Here is a 13,288-nt window from a genome sequence, read left to right on the forward strand (position 1 = left end):
CAGGCAGCATCCGAGGAGCAGAAAAATCAACGTTTAGGGCAAAAGCCCTTCATCAGGAATAGAGGCAGGGAGCCTCCAGGGTGGAGAGATAAGTGGGGGGGGGTTGCTGGGAAGAAGGTAGCAAAGTGAATTGGGGGTGGGATTGGATGGTGATAGGTCAGAGGCGAGGGTGGAGTGGATTGGCAGGTAGGACAGGTCATGAGGACAGTGCTGAGCTGGAAGGTTGTAACTGAGGTAAGGTGAGGGGGAGAGGAAATTAGGAAACTGATGAAGTCCACATTGATGCCCTATGGTTGAAGTGTTTCGAGGTGGAAGTATTTTAAGACTAACTGTGAGGGATGAATGTCCTTGGTTTATAATGGTACCTCCAACAGCAGGTGGCAACAGTGAGGGAGGACAGTTAAAGCAGTTGAATGGTCTTTTACTGGAAAGGATGGTTTTGCTGGGGTGGAGGCTTATGGGAAGGGAATGTGGGCAGGAAAAGGAATTAGAGACTCAAAGTAAGTTACATAATCATTCCATGAGTATAGTTTATTGAGGATTTGATGTCAAGCTGGTGTGTTTTCTGCAAAAGTTTTGTTGCCTTGTTAGGTGAAATCATCGGTGCATCTTTGACAAGTAATTGGTGGTCCATCCTGCCTGGTATTTGTACGTCTCTGTTTGTTGGTACTTGCTGTTCTGTATCTAGTGGTTTGTGTACGAGGTTCAGTTCAATGTGCCTATTGATTGAGTTCTGGCTGAAGTGCCAGGCTTGAAGGAATTCTCTGGTGTGTCTCGGTTTTGCCTTTGTTAGGATGGTTACACTGTCCCATTGTCTGTCTGGGTGGTAATGAGGGAGTGTTAGTCATGTCTGGCAGTGGTGTACTGATGCTCGTGTACTCGTATGGTCAGTTTTCTTCCTGTTCATCCTCTGTAGTGTTTCTCACAGTCTTTGCAGGATATCTTGTAGATAACGTTCATCCTGTTGGATGTCTGTGGGGGGTCTTTAACCTTTGTGAGGAGCTGGTGGAGAGTGTTTACTGGTTTGTGGGCCACTAGTATTCCCAAGGGTCTGAGTAGTTGGGTGGTTATCTCTGATACGTCTTTGCTGTGCGGTATGATTGCTCTCATGTCTAGTAATGTAGCGTTTGCTTCTTTAGGTTTGTACCGTAAGTACCGGAGGATAGTGATCCTGGGTTCCCCTATCCTTTGAATAGATGTTCCTGTTCTGCTTTCTGGAGTTCTGGGTTGCTGTAATGTGTCGTTGTCTGTTTAAATAATGTCCTAATGCAGCTCTGTTTGTGGGTGCTGGGGCAATTGCTGTTATAGTTCAGTATCTGGTCAGTATGGGTCTTCTTCCAGTATATACCGGTCTGGAATTCCCCGGTAGGTGTACTTTCCACTAATATGTCCAGGAAAGGGAATCTGCTGTTGTTTTTCTCTTCTTTAGTGAACATTATTCCGGTGACAATGTTATTGATGTGGTGGTGGGTTTCTTCCAGTTGTGTACTTTTAATGATGACAAAAGTGTCATCTAAACACTGGATCCAGAGTTTGGGTTGGATGCTGAGGAAGGATGTCTGTTCTAAGTGTTGCAGTACTGCTTCTGCTATCAGTCCTGAAATCAGGGACCCCATTGGTGTGCCATTGATTTGTCTGTACACTTGTCCATTGAATGTTTAGTAAGTTGTGTGGCATAGGTCCAGTAATTTCAGCATGATGTTCTTGTTGATGCTGCTGGTGGCTTGGGTGTCCTAGTAACTGCTTCATCCAATAATGTGGCAGTGGTATCCTTGGCTAGATAATGTCTATAGATGTGAAGAGTGCTGTCATATCAAATAAAATCATGATTACATTCTCTTCTGTTGTGTTTCTGATCATTCTAAGGAGCTCTTGGGATGAATGATTGTAGTGGTTGGAGTATTCTGTGAGGTGTTTTAGTTTTATTTGCAGCTGCTTGGCTAACTTGGCTGAACATCACACACCGATGATGTCACCCAGCGAGGTGACAAAATGTTTGCAGAAAAACACATTGGCTCGGCGGATGAATCCACAACTTCATCCAAAACCCGAGCTATAAATCTGCTCAAGTGCTCGAATGTTGTTTCTGGTTTATCCTTAACCTCCCTTTCTGTTTGCAACTGACTGATGTCAGTGGAACAAAGAATTCTCACTTCATGATCTTTCCGCCATCTCTAAGTTCAAACTTATCAAAAACGCAAAATCCTCTGACAACTTCCTCTGCACTGCTGTGAGGTTCTAGCCTAAATTTTGTGTCCAGAATGGGTGGAACTAAACGCCATAAATTGTTGAGTCAGAGGTGGGAATATTAACACTGAAGCATAGCTTGTTTATGTATGAGCTAAGAGATTGTGTGTTGGGAGGCTACCAAATTATTCAAGAGACTGACAGGACTAGATTAGTTCGCTGGTGACTTTTTTGCCTTCCTTGACTCACAGAAATTGAGGAGAAAGTGAGGACTGCAGATGCTGGAGATCAGAGCTGAAAATGTGTTGCTGGAAAAGCGCAACAGGCCAGGCAGCATCCAGGAAACAGGAGAATCGACGCCTCGGGCACAAGCCTGGCCTGCTGCGCTTTTCCAGCAACACATTTTCATCACAGAAATTGAGACCAATTATTGGGAAACATTCAGTTTCCCTGGCTCGGATAAATGAAGTGGAGGTTTCAGTGTTGGACTGGAGTGGATAAGATCAGAGGTCACACGATTACAGGTTATAGTCGTGTTATCATCAGGTGAAGGGGCAGCACTCTGAAAGCTAGTGATTTCGAGTTAACCTGTTGGACTATAAGCTGGTGTCATGTGACTTCTGAGCAGCAAAATGAACTGAGGCCCTTCAAGGATCATGCTGTAAGAGGTAGCATAAGCATGGATAGAAGATTAACAAGCTAACAGAAACACTGTCAGCATAAACGGCTCTTTTTTAGATTTTAGATTTTAGATTTTTAGATTTAAAATCTAAAATCTAAAAAAAGATTTTAGATTTAGATTAGATTAGATTACAGTGTGGAAACAGGCCCTTCAGCCCAACAAGTCCACACCGACCCGCCGAAGCGAAACCCACCCATACCCCTACATTTACCCCTTATCTAACACTACGGGCAATTTAGTATGGCCAATTCACCTGACCCTGCACATCTTTGGACTGTGGGAGGAAACCGGAGCACCCGGAGGAAACCCACGCAGACACGGGGAGAACGTGCAAACTCCACACAGTCAGTCGCCTGAGTCGGGAATTGAACCCGGGTCTCTGGCGCTGCGAGGCAGCAGTGCTAACCACTGTGCCACCGTGCCGCCCACTAAAGTTTTCTTTCTGGTTGACAAGATTCAATTAGTGGTGTGTCAGAGGGATCAGTGCAGGGGCCCCAAAATGTAACAATGACTGGGATGAAAGGACTGAACGCATGATTGTAACATTTGCTGGCACCACAAAGGTAAGTAAAGTTGTGAAGAGGACATAAGGGGATGCCTTAAGGGACATAGTTAGGTTAAGTGAGTGGGGAATGATCTGGCAAATGGAGCATCATTTTGGGAATTGTGAAAGTATCCATTTTGGCAAGAAGAACAAAAAAGAAGCATCTGAATTGTGGCAGACTGCAGAGTTCTAAGATGCACAGGAATCTGGGTGTCCTCATGCATGAATCACAAAAGGCTAGTGTCCAGCTACAGCAAGGAATTAGGAAAGCTAATAGAATATTATTATTTATTGTGAGGAGAGCTGGATATAGCAGTAAAGTGTTTATGCTTCAGTTATGTAGGGCACTGGTGAGCTGGCATCTGGAGTACTATGGTCATTATTGTTCTCCTTATCTAAGGAAGGATATAAGTACATTGGAAGCAGGTCAGAGAAGATTTATCAGACTAATACCAAAAATAGATGAGTTGTCTAATGAGGAAAATTTGTTAGGGCTAGGTTTGTATCCACTAGAATATGAACAAGTAAGAAGTTACTCGATTGAAACATTAAAAATCTTAAAGGGTCTTGACAGGATAGATGTGGAAAGCATGTTTCCTTTTGGGGGAGGATCTAGATGTTACCATTTAAAAATAAAAGATTGCTCATTTAAAATAGAGATACAGAGAATTTTTTTTCTCAGAGTTATAAATCTTTGGAATATTTTCTCAAAAGGTGGTGGGCATTTTTGAAAGAGTTGGATCAATTCTTGGTGAGCAGTGGGTGAAAGATTATTTGGAGTACTGAGCTTAGAAAATTGGCCTACTTTTGGTACTCACTCTTAGGTTAACACAATATAGATCAGAGATTCAAGCCAGGGTGAGGCTATGCTATAACTATCAGTCGATTTTGAATAAAAATTTGTACTTCTTATTATCATCACTTCATAATGTTACAGACAATGTTGTAAGAACGAGAGAGATCCTTCCTCAATGATTTATGGATGTACTTCCAATCCATCCTTTAACCTCCTCAGAAAGTTATACATTTCAGGTGAGCATGCTGCCAATCTGACTGAAGCCAACTGTCAGAGGATCAATGCTGCTTCCTCTCTCTCACAACAGATCCATTTCCTTCTTGGTCAGTCAGATTTTTCTACATGGTGAAACTTTGCCATTGATGAGAAGCTTGCAAAAGATGTTAATTGGATTGACAGAGTCAACGATTGATCAGAGAGGATGCTACCATGAGAATTAATGTGGGCCTTGAAACCTATTATGTGGAATAAGACTTATACCTTCATGCATACTACAGAATGGAGAATATGGCTAATTCTAATGTGCATAAAATGACAGTAAAGTGAAACATTAAATAAACTTAAACCAGTAACGGCTATCATTTTTCTGTTCTGTTAATAACAGAGGCTTTTAATTTTTTTTGCCTATTCTTCCTTTCATGTTTAAATCATTCCACCATTAAAATAGTATTGATGTTGTCCTATTCTTAATATGGATCATTCCCTCAGCAGGAATGAACTTACACTTATGCTGTCCCTTATCTTATTCTCAGGATATTACAACCCACTTCACAACCTTGAATAACTTGGTCAACTGAGGTTTTCAGACAGACAGAGCCCAGGTTTGAAACCTCCTTCTCAATACAGAGGTCTAAACCTAGATCTGATCCTTGTGTTGGACAGGGTAGACCAGATACATACTTGCTATTGCATCTCGAGTCTTATTTGCACGTGACCAACGACCTCCAGATGATGGTTGAATATTCCCAGCATCCCAGTGGAAAAAGATTGCCGTTTCCTAAAATATGCCCCATGAAGAAACTCCTCAACATGAGTCAAGGTTTTCAGCATTACATTGGAGTTGGTAGAAGTACACTGCTCCATTTGAGCCTTGTCAAAATCTATCAGGAAAACTGCTGCTCCCTCCTCCCTCCTGTATAGAATCGTAGGATCATAGAATTCCTACAGTGTGGAAGCAGGCCACACCGATCCTTGAAGAGCATCCCACCCAGACACACTCCACAACCCTATCCCTGTATCCCTACTTTTCCCATGGCTAACCCACCCTACACACCCTTGGCAATTTAACATGGCCAATCCACCATCTTTGGACTGTGGGTGGATACCAGAGCACTCGGTGGACACCCGCACAGACACAAGGAGAATGTGCAAATTTCTACACAGACAGTTGCCCAAGGATGGAATCAAATTCGATCCCTGTGGCTGTCAAGTTTTTTTCCTTAAATGCGTCTATATTGTTTGCTTCAACCACTCCCTGTTGTGCTAAGTTCCACATTCCTACTATCTTATAATGAAGATTTTTTTTTCTAATTTTTCTTTTGGATTTCTTACTGATTAACTTATATTGATGTCTCTAGTTAAGCTCTTTTCCACTTGAGGAAATATTCTGGATTCACTCTCCAGAAAACCTCTGATCATTTTCATCGCTGTCACTCCTTAGCCTATTTTGGAGATGGAAGATTGTCAATTCTTTCCTGATATGTAACCAATTCTTCCTTTCATGTTATAACATCCTTGTGAATCTTCCATGTACCCTCTCCAGTCTCTTTATATCATTTTTGTCGTAGGGTAACCACAACTACAATACTCTAAATGAAGTCCAACTGAGATTCAGCATAGATTTAGCATAATATCACTGAGTCTTTATAATGGCTCTCCTGTAATTTATTGCCATCTTCCTCAGTCTTCACTGTCAACTTACCCAAAATATTGGTTTATCCACAAATTTAGAAAACTAGACATAATTGAGATCTCGATTTCTTGATATTATTCAAGTAAATCTCCTTCACGTTTTGATATCCCTCCTCAAGTGTTGTGACCGGAATTGGACTGAATACGTTAGTGGACAGCTAAATAGTCTTTCATAAGGAATTGGCACAGCGTCAATGCTTTTCTGCTCTATGTTGTAGAGGTAAGGGGCTGAACTTTTCTTCAGGTCACTGCTTTAATGATTTGGGGAAAGTAGCCAATCCTGCAGACCTCTCTTTGTGACTCCTTCCCATCTTATCTCATGATGGTTGATGAGGTGGAATGTTGTTGGGCCTGTTGTAGCCAGAGGCAGGTCAAAGGCAGCAATAAAGACAATAGATGGTGAGGCCAGCAGTCAATAAGGCCCATTTCTTTCTACCAGGGTAGCAACCTAGTTATAATCATGACTGTCAGACCCAGGTTGAGCCTTTACCCCAACCCCATTCAGCCCGCATGTCCATTCTAACCTATTCACGCATCCATATTTCCCATATATCCCAGATCCCCTCCATTCAGCTCATTCCCCCATTTTTCACTCAAACCCAACCTTCCAGTATCTACTCTGCCCAGAACCAGTGAGTCATTGGCAAGTCTGCACTGATTGAAATAAGCATTTGCTTTGAAAAAATACTTAGACCAGAAACTAGCCACCTTAAACCTCTTAGAATGTCGATCAATCACAACCATTCATAGTATCCATTTCAAAAAGTTTTCATCCACTTCAGACCTCTCAATTCATGTAAATAAATATCAGCTTCTGTGTAAAAAAACAACATCCACCATGTTGGTGATAGATATAGAATGGATGTCAGAGGTAGTTTCTTTACTCAGAGAGTAATAGGGCCATGGAGCGCCCTGTCTGCCACAGTAGCAGACTTGTCAAATTTAAGGGTATTTAAATGGTCATTGGATAGACATATGAATGAAATGGGGTGGTGTAGGTTTGATGGGCTTCAGTTGGTTCCATAGGTTGGTGCAACATCGTGGGCCAAAGGACCTGTACCGTTCTATGTTCAATGATCTATATTGCTTTTTCTTGAAGGCTTGACTGAGCTCTAAGAATGAGTAATTCATTGAGCTCAGCAGACATTTGCAGGGGAGAGTACAAATTTGACAACCAATCCCCTAATCGTTCTTCAATATTGTTTTTCAATACCTATGTGTTTATTTACATAAGAGTGAGAGATTTGAAGTGGATAGTTTCTTTGAAGTTGATGGGATGGTGGTGGTGATTGACAGTTCTTTGAGAAGTTAAGATGGTCATGTGTTCCATGAAAGTGGTCAGGTTGTTACCCTTTACTTAGCTCCCCATTCATGACTAGGACCCCCTTATTGTTCATGACTCCTCGGAGTAACATCTTCTGATGGAAAGAGCCCATTCCATCAAAACTGCAAAGGATTTTGAAATTTCCAACAACTGCTTCATGCACCACCCCCTCCACCCCCCCCCTCCCCCCCCCCCCCCGCACCCATCCTACCCCACAACCACTTAATGGGAACTGCAAGGTAGGGAGTGTTACTCTGGAATGGTTACCTGCAGTCTTATCCTGTACCAACTAAATGTGCTGGAAATGTGGGCAGGAATCCCGGATCGGGTCCGGGAAGAGCTGTTAACTCCATCTGCCTCAGCAAAAAAAACCATGAGCCAAGGATTCCGTTAGCTTTGTTAACTCATCCTGTTACCTTCAAAGATCTGTTTGTGTATATTGCCAGGTGCCTCTCTTCATACATCCCAATTAAAATGCCATCTGCCCTTGTTTAACCAACATCACTGCCAGGTTGCAGAGAAGTGGCGTGGCAGGATTTTTGAAAATAAATTGTTGCTATTGAATCTTTGTGTTAGAGGCATGCTCATCTCTACAACATTGCTCAAGGGTTGTTGGCCTGTAAGTGAAGCAACTGTGGTGTGTTAAGGCAGCTGATATTGACATCTTTTTTCCATTGCAAGGCAGCCGCAGAACATTGCAGTTAGGCTGCAACAATCCGATGGCCTGAGGGTTTTATTGAAGCTTTCTGCAAGGTCCCTGAATCCCCAGGATGTCAGGGAAGGTAAAATTCAAGAATTTCCTCAAACCTGTGTAAGGTATTTCAGTGGCATTTATCAGTGAGGATGGTCAGGGTCTATAAGAAATTCATCATTTCATTGGTAAAACTCCTGCATCAGGAAACAAACTCAATTTTAATATATTCTTTGATAGGAATGGACTGTCAGTTTCTCAGTTTTCAACCGTGGTTGATTCAAGACCATTAAACCCTGAAAACCTATCAGTTTTAAAAAGAGAAGGCCATTAAAGACTGAGATGGGGAGAAATGTCTGCATTCACAGAGTGGTGAGCCTCTGGAATTCTCTACGACAGGAAATGGTTGAGGCTAAGACTTTGAATTTTTTCAAGGAGTTAGTTATAGTTCTTAGGGCTAAAGAGATCAAAAGATTTTGGGGAGAAAGTGAGAACAGGGGATTGAGTTGGATTGAGGTATCAGCCATGATCATGTCGAATGTCAAAGGACTGAACAGCCTAGTCCTGCTTCTATATTTGATGGTTCTATTGTATTCTGGGTTCTATTCCTGTGAAATGTTACCAGTAAATACTTGTGCGCTGACGTAATCCAGCCCACAATAAAACCATCAAATATAGAAGCAGGGGTAGGCCATTTGGTCCTTTGAACCTCCTCCCTCATTCAATGTGATCATGGTCATTTTGATCATCCAACTCCTGTTCCTACTTTCTCCCCAAGCCCATTTGATTTCTTTAGCCCTAAGAACAATATCTAACTCCTTGAAAAGATTCAAAGTCTTAGCCTCAACCATTTCCTGTGGTAAAGGATTTTCCAGAGGCTCACCACGCTGTGAGTGAAGAAAATTCTCCTCTTCTCAGTCCTGAATGGCCTATCCCATATCCTTAAACTGTGACCCCTGGTTCTGGGTTTGCTGGTCATTGGGAACATACTTTCTGTGTTTACCCTGTCTGGTCCCAGTAGAAATGTTTCAGGTTTTGTGAGATCAGCTTCATTCTTTTAAACTCCAGTGAATTTAATTGGAACTGATCCAGTCTGTCTTCATATGGTAGTCTTGCCATCTCAGGAATCGGCCTGGTAAATCTTCATTGCACGCTGCACATTGCCAGAATACAGCTCCTCAGCTGAGGAGACAAATACTGCACAAAATACCCCAGATATGGTCTCATCAAGACCCTGAACAATTACAGCAAAATAGCTCTGCTCCTGTACTCAAATTGTTTTACTATGAAAGCCAACATTACATTTACCTTTTTCACTCACCTGCTGCACTTACATGCTCGCTTTCAATGACTGGTGTACAAGGACACCCAGATATCATTGCAACTCCCCATTACCCAATCTATAGCTAATTAATTAATACAATTAATGCGATGAAGGAATGGAATCTTTGAGGTAGCTGGACAATTTGACAAAACCGTATTTCTTAAAAAAGATTTACTAAAACTCTTTGTGTGCAATGTTTATCCTAATGCTTTATTCAAACAATGGTGGGGGTGGGGTGGGGGGATGTTCATAGACAGTTAGGCCCTGGGGGTTCTATGACAACAGGTTGCTAATAGATTTGTGGAGTAGTGAATGCCAAAAGCCATCAGCATGACCACAATTATCTGGTTGGCTCCTGGGTAGCTGAAGAGCTTGTGGGTGTGTGCAATACTGGCAGAAGCTTTCAGACTGCTGAAAGGTCAGTTGGAGTGTCTGTCTATCAAAATACTTGAAGTCTGAAGAAAGCAAGTTTATTTTCTCCCACCAGTTGTTGTAGGCTGTGACGTTTTAACGAATACCTCAGAGGCTTTGTAACTTGTGTACCAGTTATTTTGGTAGCCCTTGTAAAGAGATGAAGGAAATGATCAGAAAATTGAAGGACTTGCAAAACAAAAAGAACAGTTTACTGAATCCTGAGGAATGGTATTATTGTACTGCTTCCCCAATATTTTGTTCCCTCCACCTGTACCACCATTTATTTGTACAAATATGTCATCATATGTATACATAAGGGAGTTTTAGAAGGGGAGGTTAGAGTTTTAATTAAAAGAAAGATATGTCACCGCTTCATTGTTGTTTATCTGTGGGTAGAATAACTAGAAGTTCTTGTTAACTCGAGATGCCTAGTCTGTATTTTCTGTTAACTTGGGTCTATTTGACAGGCAACCTGGAGACTTTGAATGCTTTGATAAAACCTTAACTTTTGTAACTGACTCTGGAACTAATGGGGCTTGATTTCCATAGCACTACCCCAGTGAGGCATGAAATTATGTCTTTCGACTGTCTAACTTTACACAACAATCTATCATCAACATCAACTGATGGAATGAGCCTATTCCTTCAACATAATACAGGTATGAGGTTTGTAAATGTCATAAAATGGAGGCTGTAAGGTCAAGAGTGCTGTGTATGGGCTGACTACCCAAAACTTTCTCCTGTCCTAACCAGAGTTCCTGGAAATGAGAATCTGGGCAGAAATCCTGGACGCTAATCTCACCTGCTATTTTTAAAGGTTTGCTGCTTCAGCCCAATACAAAAAATTGTGAGCGTTTATCAGCGGATCATAACTGTTGATTTTTATGTCAGTAGCTTGCATTATCCTTCCATCCATTCCTTCATTTCTTTACATACCTGTCATCCTACTTTTTTTTCTTAATTTATCTCTGTATGCATCAATATTGTCTATCACTGTATTCATCAGTGTAGCTATGTGTGTACATATCCCTGCATCTATCACTGTAGCTCCTTATCTATCAAAACATACATTCATGTCTATCAATCTAAGTAACTTCACATAAATCTCTGTTTAACTTTCTTTATTTGTGGTTACATTTAGGAGTTCTATCACTCTTTGTTGGACCTGAATCCATCTAACTTTATAACTAACTCTTTTTTTTGACTGTTTGATTCTTTTATTTATTGTTTTAGTTGGGTTGGTGCGAATTATGAATTGCAAAAGTGATAATGTTTCTTCTAAAAATAACTTAGAAACTAAAGGGCAGAAGGACAGTATCTTGCATTTTGTTGGCGTTAGCCCTAACACTGGAAAAATCTACCCCAATTCTGTTTCCCAGTTTTAGTCCTGGGATGACATCCTCCATTCCCATTTCCCTAGCTTTAACATTGGAATGAAATACTCCAATTCCAATTTCTAATTTCCAATTCTTTGTGCTGTGAAATCTTCAAACAATCTCAAATCTCAGCAATTCCTTTTCCGTTTCTTCTTACAGAGTTTTAGCCATTTATTGGTAAAGTCACTAATTTGAAAATCATTTGGTTCAGTTTTCCAAATTCTAATTACCCTGTGAATAAGGGAAGCCTCTCCAGTGAGGCACCTTTATCCAGTGAATATTCCTGTTGTTGTTGCTTCACTTGCCAGTGAAAACATTTAAGTTTTTTTTTAAGAGTCATAGAGTCATACAGCATGGAAACAGACCCTTCGCTCCAACCCGTCCTTGCCAACCATAATCCCAAACTGAACTAGTCCCACCTGCCTGCACTTGGTCCATATCCCTCCAAATCTTTCTTATTCATGAACTGATGCAAATGTCTTTTAAACATTGTAACTGTACCCAATCCACCACTTCCTCTGGAAGTTCATTCCACATGTGAACCACGTTGTGTCAAAAAAACAAATTTCCCCTCATGTCTTTTTAAAATCTTTCTCCTCTCACCTTAAAAATATACCCCCAGTCTTGAAATCCCCCACTCTAAGGAAAAGACACCTGCCATTCACCTTATCTATACCCCTCATGGTTTTATAAACCTCTATCAGGTCACCCTTTAACCCCCTATGCTCCAGTGAAAGAAGTCGCGGCCTATCCAGCCTCTCCTTATAACTCAAGCTCTCCACTCCCAGCAACATTCTGGTAAATCTCTTCTGAACTCTCTTCAGCTTAATACTGTCCTTCCTATAACAACATGACCAGAAATGCATGCAGTACTCCAGAAAGTCACCAATGGCCTGTACGACCTCAACATAACGTCCTAATGCTTATAACTCAAAATTCTGAACAATGAAGACAAGAATGCTAAACGGCTTCTTAACTACCCCGCCTACTTGTGATGCAAATTGAATTGAATTAAATTTATTGTCACGTGTACCGACACACAGTGAAAAGCTTTGTCTTGCGAGTAATACAGGCAGATCATAGTTAAGTAGCATAGATAAGTAAATGATAGGTAAACAGTGGCAAAAACACAGGTACAGGCAAATATTAAGAGTTTGAGAGTCCATTCAGTATTCTAACAACAGTAGGATAGAAACTGTTACAAAACCAGCTGGTGCATGTGTTCAGGCTTCTGTACCTTCTCCCTGATGGTAGAGGTTGTAGAAAAATATTAGAATTATAAGTCTAGGTATTCAATTGGAAAGATCTTTGCCATTGGTATTAATGGGTTTTGCTTAAACAATAAAATAACCTGGATCTTCAGAGAAGATTGTATCTGAAATCATAGATAACACACAGAAAATAAACAAGGCATTTTTCTGTTTTAATCTTTAGGCTTGGCTGTTCACCAGATCATCACCATCACAGTCTCCCTCATCATGGTTGTTGCTGCTTTGATTACAACATTGGTTTTAAAAAATTGGTAAGTACATTCTTTGAGAGTTTAAAAAATCTAGAAATATTGGGAGACTGAAACAGAAAAGGATAATGTTGGAAATTCAGAATTGTTAGTCAGCGACTTATTAAAAACCAATAATAGTTTGATACCTTGAAGAACCATTGATTGCTGAGGGAGAGAGACATCCAAATTATTAACTTAGTTCGGTTACTAAGTGACTGGCATTTCGACTCTTATCTGATTTCTTCTTAACTTTTTGGTCAATTCGATGTTGATCAGGAATATTAGAGGTGTGGGGCAGAACATGTAGACACCCAGTGTAGATGAGTCCTTCCACTCATAGATATAAGCATGTAAATCAGCTCCAACAAAACGTGCATCAGAGCCAACCACAAAATACATGCCCCTTATTGCACCAGTGTACTATTTTTATTCACCATTATTTCAGCCACCCTGTAGTCTCTGACTGAAATTTCTAATTAGTGATATCTTAAGCTGTGTGATAGGCTCATAAAAGCTATGACCACCAAGCTTCCTTCTC

At 41.0% G+C, this 13,288-nt stretch overlaps 1 protein-coding gene across 3 annotated transcripts in view; it reads left to right on the plus strand.

Moving 5' to 3' along the window:
* The window catches only part of ajap1 (adherens junctions associated protein 1), a 316,781-nt gene that overhangs the window by 171,594 nt on the left and 131,899 nt on the right, over positions 1–13,288 (plus strand). For all 3 annotated transcript variants that reach the window (XR_015753488.1, XR_015753487.1, XM_087980585.1), the window contains exon 3: positions 12,684–12,771. Coding sequence is in view for 1 of the 3 variants with exons in the window: in XM_087980585.1 (XP_087836711.1) it covers positions 12,684–12,771 (88 nt within the window). In the remaining 2 variants the exon portion in view is untranslated. The remainder of the gene's footprint in view (positions 1–12,683; positions 12,772–13,288) is intronic.

The sequence above is a fragment of the Chiloscyllium plagiosum genome, unplaced genomic scaffold (genome assembly GCF_037043375.1).
Source record: "Chiloscyllium plagiosum isolate Xiang-an unplaced genomic scaffold, Cpla_swu_hap1 HiC_scaffold_37, whole genome shotgun sequence".
Classification (NCBI taxonomy): domain Eukaryota; kingdom Metazoa; phylum Chordata; class Chondrichthyes; order Orectolobiformes; family Hemiscylliidae; genus Chiloscyllium; species Chiloscyllium plagiosum.